At 37.4% G+C, this 24968-nt stretch overlaps 2 protein-coding genes across 7 annotated transcripts; one reads left to right on the plus strand and one right to left on the minus strand.

The window, feature by feature from the left end:
- The first annotated feature begins 6 nt into the window (after positions 1 to 6).
- LOC147870795 (uncharacterized) lies at positions 7 to 21257 on the plus strand. Of its 6 annotated transcripts, none has more exons than XM_087341911.1 (12): positions 7 to 1474; positions 1606 to 1653; positions 2330 to 2793; positions 11797 to 11869; positions 12008 to 12168; positions 12554 to 12638; positions 12777 to 12946; positions 13332 to 13416; positions 13546 to 13718; positions 14105 to 14189; positions 14328 to 14497; positions 14602 to 21257. In XM_087341911.1, exons 4-12 carry the CDS (start codon positions 11799 to 11801, stop codon positions 14679 to 14681), a joined length of 1080 nt encoding a protein of 359 aa, XP_087198037.1. In that variant the 5' UTR covers positions 7 to 1474; positions 1606 to 1653; positions 2330 to 2793; positions 11797 to 11798; the 3' UTR covers positions 14682 to 21257. The 6 variants fall into 6 exon arrangements, with proteins under 6 accessions (XP_087198037.1, XP_087198039.1, XP_087198040.1 ...); XM_087341913.1 differs by having other exon boundaries at positions 2340 to 2793; XM_087341914.1 differs by having other exon boundaries at positions 7 to 1425; positions 2340 to 2793.
- Positions 4446 to 9383, minus strand: LOC147870796 (uncharacterized). Its single transcript, XM_087341917.1, has 2 exons — positions 9314 to 9383; positions 4446 to 8958 (listed from the first exon to the last, which is right to left on the minus strand). The coding sequence occupies exon 2, from the start codon at positions 7321 to 7323 to the stop codon at positions 6394 to 6396; it is 930 nt and encodes a 309-aa protein (XP_087198043.1). The 5' UTR covers positions 7324 to 8958; positions 9314 to 9383; the 3' UTR covers positions 4446 to 6393.
- Positions 21258 to 24968: the final 3711 nt, after the last annotated feature.

A 24968-nucleotide genomic window follows, 5' to 3' on the forward strand; every position in this document is an offset into this window, starting at 1 on the left:
GAAGTCACATTTTCAAATAGTTTATATGTATATATATATATATATTATTATTATAAAATTATGTTTGCTAAGAAAGCAAAGCATTACTGAAAGAGGGAACATATTTCATATGTACATTGTTTTCAACAGTAATTAGCCAGTTAATGTATTTAAAGCAAATATATATAATTACAAAATTATATGAGATATTTATTACTATTTTCATGTCTTCTTCTTCTTATAGCGTTATAACACTGTGTGGGTCTTAGCTTGTTCAATGATTTTTTTCCATACTGTCCTATCATTCACAATTCTTCTCCATCCTCTTACTCCCATCGTCCTCACATCCTCCTCCACGTCGTCTATCCATCGTTTCCATGGTCTCCCTCTCATCGTTCTTCCAATCGGTCTCCATTCCATCACTCTTCTAGTTACCCGGTTTCCTTCCATTCTTGCAACATGGCCAAGCCAGGCTAACCTTTTGCTTTTGATCAGCCTCACAATATGTGCTCCCTGTATGATACAATCTAGTTCATGATTCATCCTAATTCTTGTGAAAAATAAATTAAATTATATTACATCCTATAGTTGTACCCTAAACAGAAGAATTAGGAAAATAAATAAAATTTCACTTCATTTTAGTGTGCTAATGTAGAGGTTTAGGGGGGATTAGATAACACATTTTCCAAATTGGAAAGTCTGACTGTGAGGTGTATAATGTTTCCACTTTGAGACATGTATAAATACATTTTGGTGTTTCCCGATAGGAAGAGAGACAGTCATATCCATCACATCTTGTTCGACAAAAGATAGCATTCAATTATACTTGATGTCTAAGCTTTCATAGAAATTTACTGAGATAACGATCAATATCCAGTGGTTACAACAGTTGGGGAGTGACTGTTACAAAACCAGTGAGTAGCATAAAAGCTTAATAGGGAGAGATTTAATGCGAATAAAGTACACAGTGTGAATATTAAAGACCAGGAAACAACTTTACAACTTCAGAAATATTTGAAAAAGTGTTATAGTGAACCTAACATTCTCTACCATAGAGAATGTATGTAGTTACAAATTGAAGCAGCATAAACTATGTTTTGATGATGAATTCTGAAAATTAACATTAATAGCAAGGGGATAGTTTTCAGTTGTGGCAAAATCAAGACAGGATGAATGGAGATAGCCTAAACAGTATAACATGAGAAAAGTTGATGTTTAACAACAGAGAAAGGGAGACTATTTGAAAAATAAAATCAACTTGAACACAAAGGAAGAACAAAAAATATTGCACATGTGTTTGAAGTGCTGACGAGAATAGGGGTTCTCTCTGCGTTTCTGATAATGTCATCTCTGGTTGGGACGACGATGGCGCCATCATTCTACTTAGTGTGTTAGGGATTATTTGACTAAGATATTTTGTTGTGTCTTCTGCTTCTGTTTTGTAGTGTGATTATTAATCTTTTCTGTATTTGTTAAGAAATATTGAAATAATTTAGTAAGAGCTTAATATTTTTTATTACATTAACATTTATCTTTATTAATGAGGTCAATATTGCTGTAGAATATTTCCCTGATTTATTTTTTTCATGTTTTCCAGACTGTTTTTATCTTGTTTTTTTGCTCTAGGCTGTTTAGTGTGGTTGTCACATTTAATCTGATTTTGACCTCCAGGAAGTAAGTATCTTACAATATTTCTTGCAGTGAATTTTCATTACTTGGTTGTTCCACTATTGACAAATTAGGTAATCTCTTTTTATCTTTGTGATCCAATCATTCTTTTCAGATATTTTATCACTGTTTTTTTTGGTGAAACTTGCTTATACATTTTTAAGAAATTATTTAGGAATGTGTTGAATTTTAAATCTACATCAAGGCTGTTTCATACTGAGTGCCAATTTTCAATCCATGTGTTGTACATTCTTTAATAGTGTCTTCATTTCTGAGTCTGATTGGTATTCTGTACTTATGATAACTGGAGATCGACTTTTTTATTATTAATATTACTAGAAGTTGTACATCGTGATCAGATGGAGTAATTTTGGATTCTTATGGGGAAATTAACTATTGCCATGACATTGAAAAATGCTACTCGGGCATTTTACACATTTTTATGGTGACTTTCAATAAGATAATTTGTATTGATGATAATGGGACCACAGTTGACGATGTTGTGCTGTAGGTTTAAAAAGATAATTTATAATGCTTTGTAACTTGTTTAGGAAAGTCAGCATTGCCAGTGGGGGCTCTATATATAGCTAGGACATATATGTTGGAATGTTTAGATTCCAATTGCACAATGCAGCTTCTATTTCTTGTTATTTTAGTGACACAATACATTTATCTAATTAAGTATATTGCAGCAAACTACAAGGTCGATTCTGAAAAGTTGGCGTCGTTCATCAAAAAGTACCTCAAGTCAGCCGTAGCATCGGGAGAGCTTGTGCAGACCAAAGGCAAAGGAGCTTCTGGTTCGTTCAAGTTATCCTCTGGTAAGCCTGAGAAGGCTCCGACAGTAGTTACTACTGCTCGCGGCAGGAGTTCTTCAACGTCTGCACCGAAGGAAAAGAAACAGCAGCAACCTACAAAGGCAAAGCTGAAATCTTCGAAAAAACGCCGGTGAAGAAGACTCCTGAGAAAAAGAAGCAGGTTCCAGCGCCGAAGGCCAAGAAATTGCCATCTAAGGCTAAGAAAGCTACAAAAGTCCCTACCAAGAAGCCGAAGCGCCGAGACCGAAGACTACTGCAAAATCCAAGGCAACGAAGAAGGCAGCTGCCAAGAGAAATTGGCACCTTCTTTTACCATATTTCGTCTAGAGTAAGTACCTCCAAAAGTAACATTTTCAAGTTTTACCTCTGGTGTTGGGTTAAACACAGATTAGGGTGTGTATATATTATTAATGGACACTGATAGTTGATCAGTTTTGTTTGAAAGTCCTCTTATGTTATGATGGTGCACCACAGAATTGTTATCTTGATTGTATTCTGAATTTAGAACTGGTTTATTAGCATTGATGTAGACATCTTTCAGGTATTTGGTGACAGATTTGGGCTTAAGCCTAAAAGAAGGGTTAGATCTTACATCAGTGATTACAGGTATCCAGTTTGCACCTAATCTAATTAGCAGTGAGTTGCACAAGCTTCTACTTGCCTTCTGAATTAAGTTGTAATCCGTGTCTGGTATGATCATTCCTATTTGAGGATGAATTGTCAGTTAATCCAATATGTGATTTGTCTGCATTCCAAAGGGCACACTCAAGTAGAATATTTCCACTCCCCACCCACTTGTCTATACTAGAGCAGGGCGCTCCTTTTGGAGCTCCTAGGGGGGGTTGGTCAAGTTTGTAAAACGCAACCAAACTTGGTTAGTCCCAAAGTGGAGTTAGTTTAGTGTCTCATTCAAGTGTTTTAACCCCTGAGTAAGAAACTAAATTAACCCACCCGAATGGGGGATTTAAACACTTGACCAACCCCCCGAAGGGGGTTGGTTGCGTTTTAAAATCTTGAGTAAGACACTAAACTAACCCGTGTGTAAACAAATATAAGGTGATATTGTTGATGACGTCATTTTTTGTCGACAACGATGGCTAATCCTTTCGGAGAGCTTCCTGTAATCTGATGTTTTAGTTCTTTGCGTAGCTTTTCAGAGGCCAACTGTTCTTGATCAGTCAACTTTCTATGTCCAGCAACACCATTGCTAATCTTCGTGTTTTTTTTTCTTTTTATTTTTTTCTGTTCTTGTTGTATACGTTTTTCTATGTTTATGAATGTTACTCTCCCTTCGTTTTACTTTATTTGTTAAATAGGTCTGACGGATTAGTTCTTTACGTCGCTTTTCAGAGGCCAACTGTTCTTGGTCAGTCAACTTTCTACGTCCAGCCCCACCCCTGCAAATCTTCGTCTTAAAATCGATCATAAAGTCAGTTTTCATAATAGTTTTCGTAATCGTAATATATCGAATGGGTATCAGTTTACCTTATTGAAGTTGTTGGAGTTGGTACTTCAAATACTTGATAACGTGTTCTTTCACTTTTCTGATGTTTTAGGCCAACTGTCAGTCAATATTCAAGAATGCGAAGTGCTCCTTCTGGAGCAGTGATAATGCGACTGGCTTGATATTTTTTGATTTCTAATCTGATATTTTACTTCTTTACTTCGCTGTTCTTGGTCAGTCAACTTCCTACGTTCAAAACCCAACCTTTGCAAATGTTAGTCTGTTTCTTATCCCTTCTGTTCTTTTTACATATTTTTTTTACGTTTATGAATGTAAGTCTTACTTACCTTTCCTTCTTCTCTTAATATTTTGCTTTAGCTTTTTTTAATTGTGAGATAAGTCTGATCTTTAAGTTTTTACTTCGCTATTGAAAGGCCAAATGTTCTTGGTCAGTCAACTTACGTATTGTTTGTGTTGAAATAGTATGACAAAAGAGGGAAGTGAATTTTTGAAGGCAATATACGAAGACAACAGAATAGAGTAAAGAAATGACCTAAAATTTGTTATTGTATGATTCTTTCGAATAATAAGAGTGTTACACTTTTACATTAATCGATAAATTTCCTAGATTTTGTAATATGATTATCGTCGAAGATAAGCCATTCATCGTTGTAACGTCGCCATGCCTTAAAATGTCCGTCGTTTCCAGTACCGTTAATGTCCACAAATTCGACCGCACTTTGCAATTTCCAATGTTTTCCATACATTAATTGGTTGTTTTGTGTAATTCTCATTATTTGAAATGTGCGTACTCCATTTAGAGTTAATCTATTTATTTCCAAAATCATGTACTTTTGACGGTCACCAACATCAATATCTGTCGTTCCACGTACGTAGTGTTGTTGACATTCCGTACACGTTCCGTTAACTAATCCTTCCCAAACGCTTAAGTTACGTACCAACATGACAATAGCGTTCTTACGTAGTCGCAAATTATGTGGGGGCAGTGATCGTGGTCGCAAAGTGTCTAAGTATTCGGGTGTCACCATTTCACTGAACTTTTCTATGTCCGAGTCTTCGACACCATCAATGCTCGAGTAGATTCGCTCAGTCTTTTCGTCTAGTAAGTCAACAACTCTCTCATTTATTTCGTCGACGTCACAATTTCTTGCAGCAAGGATTGCGGTAGTTTCGAGCATTTCGATGTCATTGTTTCTTATGATATCTCCGCAAATCTTTTCGATTAAATCGCCCGTGGAAACCATGTTTTCAGGCACTTCTACCATGTCGTCGTGGTCGTTGAGGCGTCCTTCGCCGAGGTCGAGTAAGAATTTAGTCCATTTTATAGCTTGGGGTGTGGCGCGCATGTTTTCAGACAGTGACGTGACCTTAAAGTGTTTCCACAAAGGCGAATATTTTATTGTTGAATACAGTGTTGACGTTTTGTTTGAATTGCGTAAGACAGGTAAAATCTGTCTAAAGTCTCCACCGAGCAACATAACTTTACCTCCAAAGGGTAAGTTACAACGTGTGAAGTCTCGCAAAGTTCTATCGAGTACATCCATACAATACCGTGGTGCCATTGGTGCTTTGTCCCAAATAAATACGTCTGTATCTATCAATTCTTTTCCTCTGTTATCCGTTATCGAAATGTTGGTGTTAGAGTCAGGCAAAACAGGAACGGGCAGCCCGGCTACTCTGTGGACAGTGTTTCCTTTAGGCAACAAACTTGCTGCGATACCTGTATAAGCCATCGTAGTGACTTTCTTTTGTCGTCCTACTAACAAATGGTACAATGTTTTATATGTGTAAGTTTTACCGCATCCTCCTGGACCATCAATGTAGAAGTACAGGTTTTTGACAGTTATTTTTTCGTCTATATGATTAAGTATTAAGTCAACGATTTCCTTTTGTTTCTCGTTGAATGATTTGTACATTTCTTCACCAATTCCAATGTGTTCCTCAACAGTTAATTCTTTGTTAATTACTGTCTGTAATTTTTTAATTTCCTGAGGCAGTGTTGGAAAGTCTTTCAAACTTTTCCCTTCAATAATTAACAATTCATTAATATTAGCATGAGCTTTGTCACGTGCGTCAGAGTCAGAAATTTTATCTTGTTTTTTTAAAGTCTTGCGCCATTATATCGATGAAATCATTGAAAAGCTCTTCGGGGTGCAATGGGTGACAATGGATTAGAATCTGAACAAACAACACACGTAGCTGATAAGGCATTTGGTAGATCGCACCTTCTTGCATTCAGCGTCATCTTCGATCAGTCCACGTGCTAAACAGGCTTCTGTGAATGTTTGGTAAGTGACAGTGTCGTAAGTCTTTAAGTCCTCATAGTTTTCTGCGCCTTTCACATTCATCAAAAGAACACGAAGATGGAATGTTTCTTGATCTCTAGGGCGTCCGATTGTGTGTTTACCATCTCTTCGTGGAAACCATGACTTCTGTTTCTTCAAGTTCGTCTTTTGTTCGTATTCAACAGTTTTCTTCTTCATCATTGGTACCTTTCATTCCTGCTCTCCACGTATAGTGCTTTGGAATTTCGAAATAATAATGCACAGGCAGACGTTTGATTGCATGACTGTGTTTGTGCATTTCATTTTCAAGAATGCGATGTGCTGCTTCTGGAGCAGTGATCATGCGACTGTCTTGGTAGTTGGTGATCTCGTCGTAGTGAAGCTCATCTCCTTCGATGATTGTATAGTTTGTCAAATCACCACCTTTAAAAGCATATTTGAATAGGTACTTTACTGAAGTAATCGACGATACGGACTCAACATTGATGTGACAATTTAATTCGTGCATCAAATACGGACAGTATGGAACAACGTCTTGATTTGTTGCGACAAATCCATTTTTTGCGGAGTAAGTGCGTTCATTATTTTGTTGTTTGTAGTTTGGATAACCGTCTTCGACGATTATTGTGCAAGGAGAAAAGTGTTTGGGAAAACCTTTACTACGCTCATTTCCCTTCATGCAACGCGGACTACATTGATGAATCACGTTACGCGTAACAATGTCGTAGAGATTTGGTTCTGTTTCGGGGTCTGGTAGTTCAGCGCAAATGAATTTGTCAACATCTTCATCAGTCTTAATTTTTGATCCTTCTTGGAGGATTAAAAGGATATGTGCATGCGGAAGTCCTCGCTTCTGAAACTCAACTGCGTACACGTAAGCGAGCGACTTTCCCGTAACTGAATGTTTGGTCAGCAAATCCATCAAGTGATTGAGTTTCAACTTGAATGCTCTGTCAACGAAGTCGGGTCTGTCTGGTGGTGTTTTATGTGGTTCGAGATTTTCGCGAATTTCACGCCAATTAGGATTGGTCGTAATGGTGATGAACAAACACGGCGTGCCGAAAGCAGCGACCATTGCCATTGCTGCGTCTTGGTACAGTTCCAACATGTATCGTGGCGATCCAACGAACGATGAGTTCAAAACTTTAATGCGCCCGATTTTCTTCTTCTTTTCTTTTGCAAGTTTGCTTTCAAACTGCTGCACTTATCTACACGTTTACCTTGTTGGAGTTGGTACCTCAAGTAGTTGATAACGTCTTTTTGACGTTTAATTTCAGTATCAACCAAATATTGTTGGAAAAGTTTCCCACTTTTTGTGATTGGATTAAATTCCTTTTCGCGAGTAGCGATTCTATAGCGAGCGAACATTCCTCGTGTTAAACGATCACCAACTTTAGCATCTTTCAGTCTGAGGTCTTTATGCCATTGCATTGTGCCGTAAGGAAACAGAAGGGGATAGACAAAGGGTTCAACGAATGGATTCATTGTCGAAAGACGTCTGAGTCTTTGCTCCTTGGTACTGTAAACAACAACATACGAATCAGGAATGTCACCGTCGTCGGTTTTAGGACACACAACAGCGACGTCATTGCTCCATTTCGGATTGTACCTGTTTTTGTCGTCTCCAGGAAACATCGACATAACCAAGTTTAGCTCCGGTTCAGACTCGTTGTTACGCTCAGCGTTTTCTTTTTCAAGCTTGTATTGGTAGTTCATCATGCGATAGGATTCTGCGTGGACGTTAATGCGCGAAATTATATCAGTTAATTTCGTGACAATTTCTTCTTTGGTGTCGCCTTTCGAATTCTGACGTGCATTTTCTATTCTTCTTCTTCGTCGATCATAAATAGTTGACCAAAAGTTGCATTCTCATTATCTTTCGGAAAAGATGCCGCATTCATGTTATAATAAATTTGGCCATGCAATTTAAAACAATATGGCCCTGGTCGACTAATTCCGAAGTCCATGAGATTCGCTTGAAATGATGCGAATGCCATCATGTTGTTGTAAACACGACATTTGTTGCGAAAATGTCGAAGAGAAAAGAGTTTTCTAAGTTCATCAGGGTTTCCATGTGCACAACAATCATAAAACGATTTACTGGAACGTTGAGTCGATTCATCAAGCCAGTGATGTTCGTCGTTGTTGAAATGTGCTGCTATTAGCAGTCGTCCTTGGTTCTTCATTACTAATTTACTTTGATATCTAATACTTTCCTTTTCAGCGTCTTGTTTTTTTCTCCTCTGTTCTTACCGAATAAGTTTTTCTACGTGTGTCGTTAATATGGTCTCGTCTATCATTGTAAGTCTTCTTTCGCTCTTCTTTATTTCTTAAATACGTCTGATATTTCAGTTCTTTACGTCGCTGTTCAGAGGAAAACTGTTCTTGGTCAGTCAACTTTCTACGTCTCGTGTATCATTGTAAGTCTTCTTTCTTTCGCTTCTTATTTTCGTAATCGTAATATATCGAGTATATATATGAGTAGTATTATTAGTATCACTTTACCTTGTTGGAGTTGTTGGCTCTGGTACTTCAAATAGTTGATAACGTCTTATTTTAGTTTTCTGATGTTTTCCAATAATGCGATGCCACGTGCTGCTTGTAGAACTGTTATAATGCGACTGGCTTGGTAGTGAAGCGTTATTATTTGTTTACTCGGCATATGATAGCCTACATATTCTTGTGTATTTCATGGTCGGAATTCCTTTAGAGAGAGGCGTTGAAGTCGTGACTGTTCTGCTTCCTGTAGGGAAGAAAATGAACTCAAGTTGCCAAGTAAAGAAATGACGCGAGTGGATTGCGCTAAATAAATATTTGTAGAACCTAAACCATTTGTGATATGTAAAATCTGAAAACAGATATGGAAAGCTCTAGAGGTAATACGTATTTCGTACGCAATATGTCCAGATCCATCTGTTACGGTTTTCGAGAGGCGGGCGCTTAACGCCGCCAGATGCATTAAAAATTGCACACATTGGTTCATTAAAATTACAATAAATATATAAGCAATTATAATTACAACAAAATACATTACAGATTCTTAAAGGTCTTTATTTACTGATCATTTTACATATTGGTTACATTACCCTTACTCTTACCATTCCTGAGGAATGAACATTTAAAGGTGACTCGGCTATGGATAACGCTATTTGATGACGTCATTTCATGAAGACAACGAGGAATCAGAAATTTTTATAGTAAGAAGATAAAAGAAACACAGGTGAAAGCCTTCAACTTGCCTGTGGGGTGGGGGTGGGTGTTCTAAAGAAGATGGATGAAAATCATAATAAAATTCTACTGACAGTAAAACAAAGGCTTCGTGTACTTAGGAAATTTGAGAACAGAGAATGGGCAACAGAATTTATAATAAAAGTATGTGATAGGGATTGAGTGATTCCATCCTTGAAAGAACACCATATACCAGGCTGACCTACTGATGGCTTATTTTGGGCATAGTTTTCTGGGAGTCCAGTAACACTGGTTTGATTATGGGGGAAACTTTCTCCAGATCTAGTAAGAAATCAGGAAATCAAAAGTTCATGTCATGGTGCGTGCTATGAGAAGTTTTGAAAAGATTGACAGTGAACTGAAAAATGGCTTCAAAGTGGTGCGTGTGAAGTGGACATAGTCAGTGCTGCCATGAGACAAATGAGAGTGAAGTTCATGCTGTCATGAGGGAGAGTCTAAAGAGTTTTCAGAACAAGTGAGCATTACAAACTGTTTCTTAAAGAAGGTCTGTTGTGTGAGGAACGTTAAGCAGTTTGTGAAGTTCTGTGAATGCACCAAACAAAATAGTTTGGATTAGCTCTTTTTTTTTATTATTTATGCATCTTCTACCCTTCATTAGCCCTGATAATCAATACAACTGGTGGGAAAGGGAAATTCTTGAAATCTGTTAACTTTTTTGGTTATAGTTGTAAAAGAAAAGTTGTTTAACTGTGATGTCTTCGTTATTATTGTATAAAATATGAAAGAGAATTTCTTGAAATCAGTTTGGCTATTATTCTGTAATTCATGCTCATGTAATTCTCTTGGTCAAGTTTATAAACTTCATATAGGAGTGAATGTTCTGAAGGGAACATACCAAGCTCAGATCTTAATAACACTGGTGTTTCACAGTGATACAAATCTTATAAACTATATCTGGCCAAGGTGTATTCTGGATTTGTGCAAAGTGAAGACTTGAATGTGGAAGATTTCATAGATAAAATTTTGGCTGTGACGCGTACTGCTTGAGTGCGTTAGTCGCCAGGTACCGACTGAGGGCGAAGGTACTGTGCCTGTTACAGTTTTATTTTTATGGAAGCCCCACAGCCCAAATGTTACGCCGAGTTTGAAATCTGTGTGTGTATCTTGTGTTTTCTTTTGATTGGTTTGCCAGCTCTTCCAACACAGACCTTGCCACACATGCAAGGAATTTAAGGTGCAGTGTGTCTTCTATGTGAATGTTCTTTGCTGGTCTTGCTGTTGTTCATTTTGTTTGAGAACATTTGTTGAAACTATCTTCACTATACCAGTGTTGAAATCTTGCAGGGATTGTGACTGGATGTTGATGTGCTGGTCAGGAGCCTGCTTCTGCTTTGCAAGAATTCACATGCCCGATTTATTATTCACTTGTTACAGAACTTTCATTCAGAATTTGAATGACTTTTTTATTGTAATGACAGCTTTTGAGCATGTATTTAAAGTACAAGGATACAGTTTGGTCCAGTATAATATGGATTTTTATAGAAATTCCATCAATGCATAACATTTACATTTTATGATATTCGTGCAGAGATAACCGTATGGAAATGACAGATGTAACTTGGGACACTCCTACTGTCTGTCACATCTATCGTAGGTAATATACGATTGCATAACGCCTTTGAAACACAGTGGTAATAAAGTGTACCACAAAGAGCGTTCAGTGATAGTGCCATTTGGCCACAGAGTATAATGTTTCTGCTTTCTATCATTCTGACAGTAAGCATTGATAATTTCGCTAAAGAGCATTCACCGGTTGAGGAGGCTGTTTTTTGTTAGAAAAAGAAAGTTTATTTTTAAATATTATTTTCACAAGTTTCAGCTGCAAAAGGTTAAAGTTTATACTTGAGGAAGCACCCGACTGTTTCAAGGTACCAGATTGCAAGTGGTAGGGTGTGTGTCATTACATGTTTTGGGGCGGAATTCTGCAGCATAGCGTCGTTTCGTACTGTTATTTCATTCTACTCGTATTTGTTTCAACGTCAATAATTACACGTTTTCCCAGCGCGTGGGGTTTTATCTAATTTTTTATTGTACATTATTTAGCTTATTTAAAAACCCTGGTTTCCCTTCAATACTGAAGATTTCTGTTGAGGGGAACATCTGATTCATACTGTTTCATTCTTACATTTGGATTACTGGTTGATTTTTTTAACTTTGTTGTATTGAGAATGTCAGAACAAAAATGACTACTGTGCAGTTTTGGGATCTAACGTAATATTAATCTCAAACGCTACCGCGTCCTTATCAATTCCCTGTTACAAATGCCATTGCCCATGTCAAATCCTAGATGAAAACTGCTTGAGTTTTCTTTATACGTGCTGTATGTTCACAGCAATGGAACCTGGTCCTTCAAAGAGGGTGAGGCAGGAGGAAACGGCTGCATGTGCCAGCAGCACGTCTGAAGGGTAAGTGTTCATCATTACTTCTCTCTGATGTACAGGGAATATTTCCCTCAGCACAGGGAAATTGTAAAAGTATGAAAGTAAACCACCAGGTGTATCTGAAGTCTTGACCTGATAACTGTCTGTCCTTTTGTTTGCTAGGAATTCTGACATCGCCATCCGTTTGCTGCAGTTGATATGCATTTGCCGATGTTGGCCACCTCCTGCTTACCAGGGGCAGCTGACGCATGATCGGAAGTTCAAACACTTCTGCATTGTGCGGAAGCAGCGTGAGGAAGAGCAAATGAAGCTTCAGGAAACAGGTTAGTTGAGTCATAGCACTGGGTATACGATGAGTGCTATGTTTGTGAATGTGTATGCTATGATGAGGTTAGGAATACCAATAGGTGATGATTTTGTGTCGTCATAGTAATCTATAATTTCCCTAGAAAATTTTGAAATTATTTTTAATATTTATATGAATCATACTGTTTCATTCTTACATTTGGATTACTGATTGATTTCTTAACTTTGTTGTATTAAGAATGTCAGACAAAAATGACTACTCTGCAGTTTTGGGATCTAACGTAATATTAATCTCAAACGCTACCGCGTCCTTATCAATTCCCTGTTACAAATGCCATTGCCCATGTCAAATCCTAGATGAAAACTGCATGACTTTTCTTTATACGTGCTGTATGTTCACAGGTGTGGGCACTGGCCAGTCAATGCAAGAAGCCAAAGAAGCAGCTGCCAAAATTATTTTGGATAAACTGCTTCTTGCTTCCAAAGAGTAAGTGTTCATCATTACTTCTCTCTGATGTACAGAGAATATTTCCTTCAGCGCAGGGAACCTCTAAAAGTATGAAAGTAAACCACCAGGTGTATCTGAAGTCTTGACCTGATAACCGTCTGTCCTTTTGTTTGCTAGGAACTCTGACATCACACTCGACCCCATTACGTCATTGGAGACTATGTGTCTCTCCAGGAATTGGCCGGCTCCTTCTTATGAAGGAGTACTCGCTGAGCAGGGCTCACACACCTGTTCCTGTATTGTCACGAGGCAAGAAGAAGAAGAATATTTGAAGCTTCAGGAAACAGGTTAGTTGAGTCATAGCACTGGGTATTCAATGAGTGCTATGTTTGTGAATGTGTATGCTATGATGTGGTTAGGAATACCAATAGGTGATGATTTTGTGTCGTCATAGTAATCTATAATTTCCCTAGAAAATTTTGAAATTATTTTTAATATTTATATGAACCTTGCTGTTTCATTCTTACATTTGGATTACTGATTGATTTCTTAACTTTGTTGTATTGAGAATGTCAGACAAAAATGACTACTCTGCAGTTTTGGGATCTAACGTAATATTAATCTCAAACGCTACCGCGTCCTCATCAATTCCCTGTTACAAATGCCATTGCCCATGTCAAATCCTAGATGAAAACTCCTTGATTTTTCTTTAAACGTGCTGTATGTTCACAGGTGTGGGCACTGGCCAGTCAGCTGAAGAAGCCAAACGTGTCGCAGCTTCTTTTATTTATGAGAAGTTGTTTGTTCCTTCTGAATAGTAAGTGTTCATCATTACTTCTCTCTGATGTAGAGGGAATATTTCCTTCAGCGCAGGGAACCTGTAAAAGTATGAAAGTAAACCACCAGGTGTATCTGAAGTCTTGACTGTCTTTCCTTCTCTTTCTAGCAAGTCCAGCTTGATACCTCCAAATTCCCTTCGGGCCCTGAAGGAATCATGCAAATATCTTTCTTGGCCGGCACCTGTTTTCAGGAGTGGTCCAACACAGGAGAGGTTGTTCACCTTTACCTGTGTTGTGACCAGGCAAGCAGAAGCAGAATATATGAAGCTTCAGGAAACAGGTTAGTTGAGTCATAGCACTGGGTATACGAAGAGTGGTATGTTTGTGAATGTGTATGCTATGATGTGGTTAGGAATACCGATAGGTGATGATTTTGTGTCGTCATAGTAATCTATAATTTCCCTAGAAAATTTTGAAATTATTTTTAATATTTATATGAACCATACTGTTTCATTCTTACATTTGGATTACTGGTTGATTTTTTTAACTTTGTTGTATTAAGAATGTCAGACAAAAATGACTACTCTGCAGTTTTGGGATCTAACGTAATATTAATCTCAAACGCTACCGCGTCCTTATCAATTCCCTGTTACAAATGCCATTGCCCATGTCAAATCCTAGATGAAAACTACTTGATTTTTCTTTATACATGCTGTATGTTCACAGGTGTGGGGTTTGGAGGGTCAACACAAGAAGCCAAAGAAGCAGCTGCCAAAATTATTTTGGTCAAACTGCTTCTTCCTTCCGAAAAGTAAGTGCTCATCATTACTTCTCTCTGATGTACAGAGAATATTTCTTTCAGCACAGGGAACCTGTAAAAGTATGAAAGTAAACCACCAGGTGTATCTGAAGTCTTGACCTGATAACCGTCTGTCCTTTTGTTTGCTAGGAACTCTGACATCACACTCGACCCCATTACGTCATTGGAGACAATATGTCTCTCCAGGAATTGGCCGGCTCCTTCTTATGAAGGAGGTGTTGCTGCGGGAGGCCTATACTCCTACACGTGTATTGTGATCAAGCAACAAAAAGAAGAATTCTTGAATCATCAGGATACAGGTTAGTTGAGTCATAGCACTGGGTATACGATGAGTGCTATGTTTGTGAATGTGTATGCTATGATGAGGTTAGCAGTACCAATAGGTGATGCTGTATGTTCACAGGTGTGGGGTATGGATCTTCCGAACAAGAAGCCAAAAATGCATCAGCTAAAGTTATTATTGACAAGTTCGTTATTTGTTAAAGGTTCAGATAATTGTACTACAAGTTGTGTTCATCATTTTTGTTTTTATTTGTTGCAACGCACTTATTGCAGGTGCTGTAAATTTAATTTAATTTTGGTACATTTTGTCTGCATACAGTGAAACGTCTATCCATCGTTCCCGGATGCATCGTCTGTTTTGTTCGGTCCCGAATACATCCCATATAAAATAATGTTACATTTTGCCGCTTCTATCGTTCCTCGGACTATCGTTTTATCGCATCGATCGTTCAAAAATGTTAGTCCCGGCCCAAAATTTTCCCGCAATGATCGTTTCTGAGAATTTAAAATGCTGGGTTTTGAGATAAATTAATACCGAAAGACGCACAATGTTTTTGGAATACGCAGTAGCGGTAACATGTTATGTCGCCAAACCATTCTTTTGGAATGAGGGGTGATAGTTGGAGTGAATGGCGGTGCTCATTGTCAGAAATTTTACGATTTTAATTTGGGTGACTCATATTTCGTTCCAGCGATGCCAGATGGCATGTGCAGTGTGAATTTCTTCACAAATGCTTTTATTATAAGTACAAAGGAAAGGCCGGCGACACTTTTCATTTTTCTGGTTCATCTCGTTTCCAGTGGTTCAGTGTCTTCTACAGCTACGTTTCGTTGAGTTCGGCAGTAACAGTACTTCCATTCTTCCTGTTATAGTTCCAGTCTATACTTTTGTTGTTGTTCCCGTAAATATTTTGTTATTCCTCTTACTCCTGTTAATTATTTTGTTATTATTCCTGTACCATCTCTCGCCCAGTAAAACAAGTCAGAATTCTTCTAGAAAGATTAAAAATCATAAAAGAAGTTGAGAAAAATGCATTTGAAAAAAGAATCGACTTTGCTAAACGCCTTGGATTAGCACCATCTACTTTAAATTCAATGATTGCAAAGAAGAAATAAATCCGAAAACAAACTGACAAGTGCGGTAATTCATGCAAAAAAAGGAAAACCGGAAGGAAATCAACTTTCAGTGAGCTAGAAAGTGTCCTCTTCACTTGGTACCAGCAATCGCGGGCCTCAGGAATTCCTGTTGATGGCAACATCTTGCGGGAAAAAGCCAAGACGATAGCCGCAAGACTGAATATTGAAAATTTTGCAGCGTCGAATGGCTGGATTAGTAGATTTAAAGAACGACATGGTATGGTCTACAAGAAGTTAGCCGGCGAAAGTGCTGCTGTGGATGTGGAAAGAACGGAGCTGTGGCTCGAGAGTCTGCTGGAGGGACATTTATAATGTGGATGAGACAGGACTTTTCTACAACGCCCTCCCGGATAGGACGCTGGCATTGAAAGGTGAATCTTGCCACGGGGGAAAACGTGCAAAACACCGAATTACTGTTCTTCTGTGTGTTAACAGTGACGGTAGTGACAAACGGGTTCCGATTGTAGTTGGAAAATCACTAAAACCGCGTTGTTTCAAAAACATGAAAAAACGTCCGGTGAAATATCACGCCAACAAAAAGGCTTGGATGACCACAGACATCTTTACGGCGTTCTTAAGTTCTCTGGATGCCTCCATGGGCACACAAGGCAGAAAGATTTTGCTGTTTGTAGATAATTGTGCCGCTCATCCGAAGGACACGACATTTCTACGAAATGTGAAAGTCGTGCAGTATCCAGCAAATTGCACGAGCGTTTACATACGCTTGATTTAGTTTTTCTTTTATGCGCATAATATTATTGAACGTGACGAGGAAAACATTTTGAATGTGGAAAGGTCTCTGTTTGGCTTAAAACGTAAAGTTTCGACAAACCATTTGTCCATTAAAGACTTTTTTGGTAAAAAGAAGTAACTTTGAAAGAGAAACATTGCTTTTTTTAAATTTTTAATGCTTTCCCGTATTCATCGTTTTTATTTCCCACCCCCGCCGAAACGATGCATCGAGGTTTCACTGTATATGCTTGAAAATGTCTGTTACGCACAGGCACAAAAATGAACACACAAATGGTACAATTATCAGTTCTGGGAAAACACCAATAATAACTTTAGTTTGCTTACTTTAGGTGAGTGCCACTAAGAAATCTGTGAATCATCTCTTCCTATAATCCTGTCATCAGCTTGCTGAAATAAGCTTAACATTTCTTCTTTATGTTTTCAAGGTTATGCCTGCAAGCCTTGTTCACTAAAATGTGTGCGATGTTTACCAGTGTCTCTGAATGGATTTTAGCATTAAAAATGGCTGTCTTCAGCATTGTAGCGTCGTGTATTCTGGTGAAAGTTTACCAGCACGGCACTACAACCTGGAAGACAGCCATCTTCATACTCGCCAATTTGAGAATCTCAAATCTTGCAGTTTATGTTTTATCTGTTTCTTAATAATAAGATTTAATTCATTATTGTTGTGAGGTTTAAGTAAGCAGTAAATAATACTTAAAATGCAGTTTATACCTCAAAGGCAATTTAACGTGTGTCTGTTACGAATATCAGTTAGCTGTGCATTTGAGGGAAATTATCACTGTTTATTCCAAGAAAAATTAATGGAAAACAGGTGCACAGTATCCGGTTTGCAGATTACGAGGTGCGATCAGAAAGTTTCCAGACTGTGTCAATAGAGGGCGAACCGGATGTAGTACGAGCTTCTGCCGCTAGGGGGTGCGGCCTACAATCATAGTGAATCAGTGTGCCAGCCGGCATCATCGAATTAGCATTTGTTTCTTAGTTACGGGCGTTTTGGTAGTGCATTACACCGACCCTCCTGCAATTTCGGAATGGCGTGTGCATCACATTTTGCCAAAGACTCGCCAAAACGGCTACGGAAACCTATGAAATTCTAAAGCAAGCATTTGGGGAGTCCGCAAACTTTTGTGTGGCATTCACGTTTTAAAAATGGCCGAACCTCTGTCGATGATGACGAGCATTCTGGACGACCATCTTCGAGCACAACGCCCGAAAATGTTACGAAGATCGACGTCGTACCATCAACGACTTGTGCGACATTGTTGGGATAGGCTATGGGACCTGTCAGCTGATTCTAAAGGAAGAACTCCACATGCGACGCATCATGACAACGCGCCAGCACACACCGCCCTCAAAGTTCGGCAGTTTTTGGCCTCAAACACCATGGCTGTCATCCCGCACCCTCCTTATTCGCCGTGTGACTTCTTCCTCTTGCCAAAGATGAAAATTCAGCTAAAGGGAAGGAGATTTGAGACGATAGAAGAGATTCAGGCAGAATCGCAGATGGTGCTTGACAGGCTGACAAAGAAAGATCTCCAGGGATGCTTCCAGGCTTGGCAGCGGCGCTGGGAACTACTCCGAGGGTGATGGATGAATTTAATACCTGAGATAAGTGTACAGGTTTTTATAGGCGCAGTCTGTAAACTTTCTGATCGCACCTCGTACATTGCAATAATAGCAAATTGATAAGGTGAAATGAACAGGATGCTTGGAATGTTTAGCAAAAAACTAGAGAAGTTCCAGCTAAAAGTAATGAACTTGACAGTGACTGTCTTGTGGATATGGATATGGCATGATCTTACGTGTTTGACAGCTGTTGAGGCATCTGCAAATTAGCTGATGACAATAGGGAGGGCTTCTTGAGCCCATAGCACAGTATGGAGTCAGCATTTGTTTAGTAGCCTCGTTTCTGTGAAACAAGTGATTACTGACTGAAATGCTTCAAGCGCTCGTATTCACGCTGATTTTGATGAGGCGTTGTATATTTTACGTGCAGAAGTTTGGAAATTGCATGATCTGTGAAATAATCCTACAAAATAGACGATGCGGTACTTTTGACTGATTTGTGGATTTTAGACGATACTGATCAGGTCTTTCTGACACAAAGATCCAGATGCATTCATTGGTCTGGCTGCATTGATTATGTATTTAACAAGAAACAGCAGCGACATGTCGCATCATTCCCTGTAGGTTTCTGAAATGCTGGACTTTGCTCCAGATTGATGCTGCTGGTTGCCTGAGAAGATTTTATCACATTTAGTCACTGTGAAAGCTTCAAGTCATTTCTGACTGATGTTCAGTTTTGAAAAGTTTATCATTATCATACTTTTGACTATGTTATGTTACAAGTTATGTGATTATGTTTGATTTTCAAGAATGGTGATATAGGAAGTCACATTTTCAAATAGTTTATATGTATATATATATATATATTATTATTATAAAATTATGTTTGCTAAGAAAGCAAAGCATTACTGAAAGAGGGAACTTATTTCATATGTACATTGTTTTCAACAGTAACTAGCCAGTTAATGTGTTTAAAGCAAATATATATAATTACAAAATTATATGAGATATTTAGTAATATTACTATTTTCATGTATTACATGCAATTGATATGTATATGTGTCTTCCATGAATGAAAACTGATGGAGCAGCATTTTGCATTTATGTATACATGCATATATGTCTTTATATATGTACACCTAATAAGTGCATACATGCTTATACAGTGTACATGAAATGTGACCATTAAAAGTTTTGGAACCCGTATTTACAAATTTCATGGAGAATTGATTTTTGTATGTGAAGAATCTCTTATGTATGGGTGAAACCATGTGGATGGACGTCTGTTGAGTAGAAGTGAATGTTGCAGTTTGAATATCATAGAGTCGAGTTCTTTTAAGTATATATCAGGTTGCGTGCCAGAGACAAAGTTTTCTTAGTAATTAAAAGTTTGATCTCGTTTGCTTGACACAGAAGAAGAGGACAGTGCAGGCATCTGCAGTCACTGTCGTGATGTTGAATGCCTGATGATAATACACAAGATTTATATAGGAATTTGCTATTCTTGTATTTATATGCAGTCCTGTATGTCAAAAACAATACTGAATAGTTTTCATAGTTTCCATAGGGCCATGCTCTTGGATACCTATATTTATGTTAGTTTTTTTAATGGCAGATCAGAGTTATTGCTTTGCTGTTCTGTTTGCCTTATTGACATGAATTGTTCGTTATATGTTCATGAGTAGGTATTGATTAAACGAGTTGTGATTGTGTCTTTTCACTATACACTTATTGTATAATAAAATGAAAAAGCATAGTTAAAGACTAGTGATAATTCACTATATGATATGAATGAGCAAATAAGGATATATTTGCTTTTAGAGACAATTGGGCATTAAAATATCAACATGTGACTTGTGCGTAACTGAAAAGTTGTTCAGATTTGAAAGGATTCATGAATGTTCAATTGACAGTGCCTGTATCTTTCACCCTTATTGTGCATTTACAACCTATTTGTAATTTTAATTTAGTCCTTATAACCCCTAGTGATTACTGGCTTTAAGATACTTAGAGTAAAGGTGTATTACTGTAAACCTCATTTGCTATACCTTGTGTTCAAAGAAGGATGCATTAAAGAATAATCAAGTTTAGTGTGGATAAAATATCCAGTAACTTCTCTGTTATGGCATCTGACTATGATGAATGGCACAAGCACATTATTGAACCACAGTTCATTATCGAGGTGTCTTACAGGGATTTGGGGAAGTTTTTCCCAGTTTTGGCAAGTGGCCTTGAAAGAATGTGATCGTGGATTTAAAATAACTGGCTGTGATAAAATATTGCATACTGTTTTTACTCTGTATAGCAGCTAAATGTTTTTGAGAAGATCATATTACTCTGCTTGAATTTCAGAAGTATGGATGGAGGATGTCTGAGGACTGGTAAAATACAAGTATCATTGCTTATCTTGTGTCACTTGAAACACTGCGTGCCTCTACACGCCTTTACTGGTAATTGTTTTTCAATTCTCCTGCATGAAATGCATGACATTGCAATATTTTACATTGGCCAAGCTTGCCTCTTTGTGAAATTGCCATTTCTTTTGTAAGTCACAAACCCTCAAGGTAGACATGCTTGAAGAAAGGTGAAAGTACTCACACTGGGACAAATAGTTATTGGGGATTGTCTTTACAAATAAACCAATCTACATCACATACCTTGTGCAGTGATAGTTACACAATTCATCTCTTGGTTTCACACAGCATTAGAAATTACATACACTGTTCTGTCAGAAGTCTTTGTAGAACAAAGCTTGCTATTTCTTTGTGTTGAGAAACTGTTGATAATCTCTGAATATATATATATATATATAAATTGTAAAAGTGGTTAAAGGCATGTCAGAAACTGTTTCGTTTAAAGTTAAAATGTAATTTCCAGTATTGATGATGTTTGTACTGTTTGTTGTAAGGAATACTTTGTTGTCCATGTGGAATCCCAGGTTTCCCCTTTTTTTAGGGCAAGTGTAGAATTTTCTTATGGATCTGTCAAAGAATTACTCTGTTTAAAGTTATATGTCTTTGCAGCTATGCGTGTGCAGTTTTACAATTTTTGTTAGCAATAATGTTCATAATTTAGCAATATAAAGCAGTTGTACTGTTTAATGGACAGACAGGTTATGTAAAGCTGATGGCAAAGATCATATTAACAAGTAGTTTGAAGAAGAGGGGATGTTACTGAAATGGTTGTGAGAGTGTGAACCAGGTTGAGTAACTATGAATGTAAACACACACACAGAAACAGTTGTTTAATGCCCACTTGTCGTGTTGGTGTCAGATTTTTGTCTTGAATGTTATAAAAAGGAGAGAGTAGTCAGATTGAGATTGTCGTTGTCTATTTTGAATTAATTTTGTTTCCTGCTTGTTTCCCTTAACCTGACGTGTGGACTCATTGCAGACAGTTCAATGTTCATAAAGAGCATGCATAGGAAAACTTTGAAAGCATAATATTGTACCTTAAATGAGCATAAGAGTTTCAGCAGGATCTAGGAAAGAGCATTTAACAATCCTGAATCCATTAAGTCGTGTAATTGAATATTTTATGTGAGAGTGGTTATGAATATGAGGAAGTAACAGTTTGAAACTCAGTGGTTCTAATGCGAATGAAGGCTGGATGATCTTTTAGCTTGGGTGTAAGCGACAAGAAATGCATCAGGAATTGTTGGGGTTTCGGAGGAGGAAGCAGACTTATAAAAAGAGGGAAGATGATGTTAAATTTTGTTATTTTTGACCCAGTTTAGTGTCATCTACGTGGCTACTGTTTGTCCTGGCTAACAAGTCTCATTGGTCGGGTCAGAGCATATAGCACAAGGGAACATGGCTTCTGGTCATGGCTTAGCTCAAGTGTGTCAGGGTCAGTGTCTGCGATAGGTCACATTAGAAAGAGGTAAAATAGTTTTAGGGGCAATCACAAGAGCATGAAAGATTATAACCATCTATTTTTACTAATTCCGAAGCTTAAACTTGGTGTTTGTTTGTTATTCTTGTATATTCCCACATGTTAATGAAATGTGAATTTCATTTAAACAGCAGTACACAAGTAGCTGTCGGACATGTTATTTGAAACATAATTTTATATTAAAACTGTGAGATTTGAGAGCTGCTGTGTGGAATCTCATAAAACATTGAAGAGGACCCCGTGAGCTGAAATGTTTGGCAATGCCTGGTGTAGCTGTAGTGACATATCACACACAAACCCAAGATGGGGAGACCTCAGTTTGAGGTGCAGTGGGTTGAATGTTCTGTGGGAATGTGAGCCATACTTGACTTAGTGCGTTTGAAATGTGGAGGTGCAGATGCAGAGGTAGTAGTTTGTTAACCTCTAATGTATGAGAACTAGGGATTTAAATGCGAATACTTGAGGCTGCTAGCTGGACTCCAATTCTGGGCCGAGGCATAAGACCATTGAAGTCAGATTGTCACAGGAATATTGAAGTGTCTGAGGTACAGTGTTGTATCCCTTTTGCTTCTGTTTATAGTTATCAAGTGTTACGGATTTCGGAGCAGTTCATGTCTTATCTATATTTCAAGATTGTCAGTTGTTAGACAGCGGTCAGTAATATATCTCTTCAATAACATTGAAGGAACCCCACTTCTTGCAGGTAGCTTTGTGAGAGCTGAATATGTAGAGTTTATAGCCTGTTGTGTGTTAAGGGAAAACGATTTTTGTTTTTCTGGTGCTGATATATTCATAGGTTATTTAGCATATAAACTGTATGTCATTTATATGTTTAGCGTTGGTTGCAGTTCCTTTGCCAGCTTCTGAATTAGGTGGTTTGTAGGCTGTATGGATACCTTGTATGGTGATAATAAGTATTTGAATGGAATTGTGTGTGTGTTTTAGCAACGATCTAGAAAGTGGTTACTTTGGGGACTGAAATGGTAGTGGGAACATGATACTAACATTCACGGTTGTCCTGATATGTCCAGGGTATGAATTTGTGTGAACATTGAATTTGATTGAGCGTGATAGGGGGATGAGAAACGTAGACTGGTGAACAGAGACTAGGCAGATACAAGAAGGAGAGGTAGGAAAGGCCAAAGAGGAAGTTTAAGTGGTGGAAAATGAAGATGGTCACTATTTTTGGAATTTGAGTGTAGAGTCCTAATTTACTATGTTCCTGTTTATAAGTAGGAAGATAGAATAGGTACAAATCTTTAATGCAGCAGAAGGTTTGGCTCCTGTTGGGATGGTGGATATTCTGCAGTGTTTTTTGAACCCTTGGTATGGCAAAGCAGAGAAAGTGGCCTTGAAAACAGTGTTTAAAATTACGTAAAATATAAAATGTAATTAATTGCTTCATATTGTGAAAAATAAATTAAATTATATTAAATCCTTTAGTTTTACCCTAAACAGAAGAATTAGGAAAATAAATAAAATTTCACTTCATTTTAGTGTGCTAATTTAGAGGTTTAGGGTGATTAGATAACACATTTTCCAAATTGGAAAGTCTGACTGTGAGGCATATGATGTTCCACTTTGAGACATGTATAAATACATTTTGGTGTTTCCCGATAGGAAGAGAGACAGTCATATCCATCACATCTTGTTGGACAAAAGACAGCATTCAATTATACTTGATATAAAAGCTTTCATAGAAATTTACTGAGATAACGATCAATATCCAGTGGTTACAACAGTTGGGGAGTGACTGTTACAAAACCAGTGAGTAGCATAAAAGCTTAATAGGGAGAGATTTAATGCGAAGAAAGTACACAGTGTGAATATTAAAGACCAGGAAACAACTTTACAACTTCAGAAATATTTGAAAAAGTGTTATAGTGAACCTAACATTCTCTACCAAAGAGAATGTATCTAGTTACAAATTGAATCAGCATAAACTATGTTTTGATGAAGAATTCTGAAAATTAACATTAATAGCAGGGGGATAGTTTTCAGTTGTAGCAAAATCAAGACAGGATGAATGGAGATAGCCTAAACAGTATAACATGAGAAAAGTTGATGTTTAACAACAGAGAAAGGGAGACAATTTGAAAAATAAAATCAACTTGAACACAAAGGAAGAACAAAAAATATTGCACATGTGTTTGAAGTGCTGACGAGAATAGTGGTTCTCTCTGCGTTTCTGATAATGTCATCTCTGGTCGCGACGACGAAGGCGCCATCATTCTACTTCGTGTGTTTGGGATTGTTTAACTAACATATTTTGTTCGTCTTCTGCTTCTTTTTTGCAACGTGATTATTAATAGATTCTGTATTTGTTAAGAAATATTGAAATAATTTGCTAAGAGCTTAATATTTTTTATTACATTATCATTTATCTTTATTAATGAGGTAAATATTTCTGTAGAATATTTCCATGATTTAATTTTTTCATGTTTTCCAGACTGCTTTTATTTTGTTGGGTTGCTCTAGGTTGTTTAGTCTGATTCTCACATTTAATCTGATTTAGACCTCGAGGAAGTAAGTATTTTAAAATATTTCGTGCAGTGAATTTTCATTATTTGGTTGTTCCACTATTGACAAATTAGTTAATCTTTTTTTATCTTTGTGATCCAATCATTCTTTTCAGATATTTTGTCACTGTTTTGGTGGTGAAACTTGCTTATACATTTTTAAGAGATTATTTATTAATGTGTTAAATTTTGAATCTACATCAAGGCTGTTTAATACTCATTCCCAATTTTCATTCGATGAGAGATACATTCTTTAATAGTGTCTTCATTTGTGAGTCTGATTGGTATTCTGTACTTATGATAACTGGAGATCGATTTTTTATTATTAATATTACTAGAAGTCATACATCGTGATCAGATGGAGTAATTTTGGATTCTTATGGGGAAATTAACTGTTGCCATGACATTGGAAGATGCTACTCGAGCATTTTACACATTTTTATTGTAAATTTCAATAAGATAATTTGTATTGATGATAATGGGACCACAGTTGACGATGTTGTGCTGTAGGTTTATAAAGATAATTTATAATGCTTTGTAACTTGTTTAGGAAAGTCAGCATTGCCAGTGGGGGCTCTATATATAGCTAGGACATATATGTTGGAATGTTTAGATT

Source organism: Zootermopsis nevadensis, unplaced genomic scaffold (assembly GCF_977971745.1).
Source record: "Zootermopsis nevadensis isolate Lab colony 2312 unplaced genomic scaffold, Znev_1.0 Znev_ptg000197l, whole genome shotgun sequence".
NCBI lineage: Eukaryota > Metazoa > Arthropoda > Insecta > Blattodea > Termopsidae > Zootermopsis > Zootermopsis nevadensis.

Excerpts from the sequence above, each read along its gene's own strand:
- LOC147870795 (XM_087341910.1), top strand. The coding sequence starts at position 11,799 with ATGGAACCTGGTCCTTCAAAGAGGGTGAGGCAGGAGGAAACGGCTGCA. Across the intron at positions 14,190-14,327 it reads CTGCTTCTTCCTTCCGAAAA|GAACTCTGACATCACACTCG; the intron begins GTAAGTGCTCAT and ends TTTGTTTGCTAG. Across the intron at positions 14,498-14,601 it reads CTTGAATCATCAGGATACAG|GTGTGGGGTATGGATCTTCC; the intron begins GTTAGTTGAGTC and ends GTATGTTCACAG.
- LOC147870796 (XM_087341917.1), bottom strand. The coding sequence starts at position 7,323 with ATGTTGGAACTGTACCAAGACGCAGCAATGGCAATGGTCGCTGCTTTC.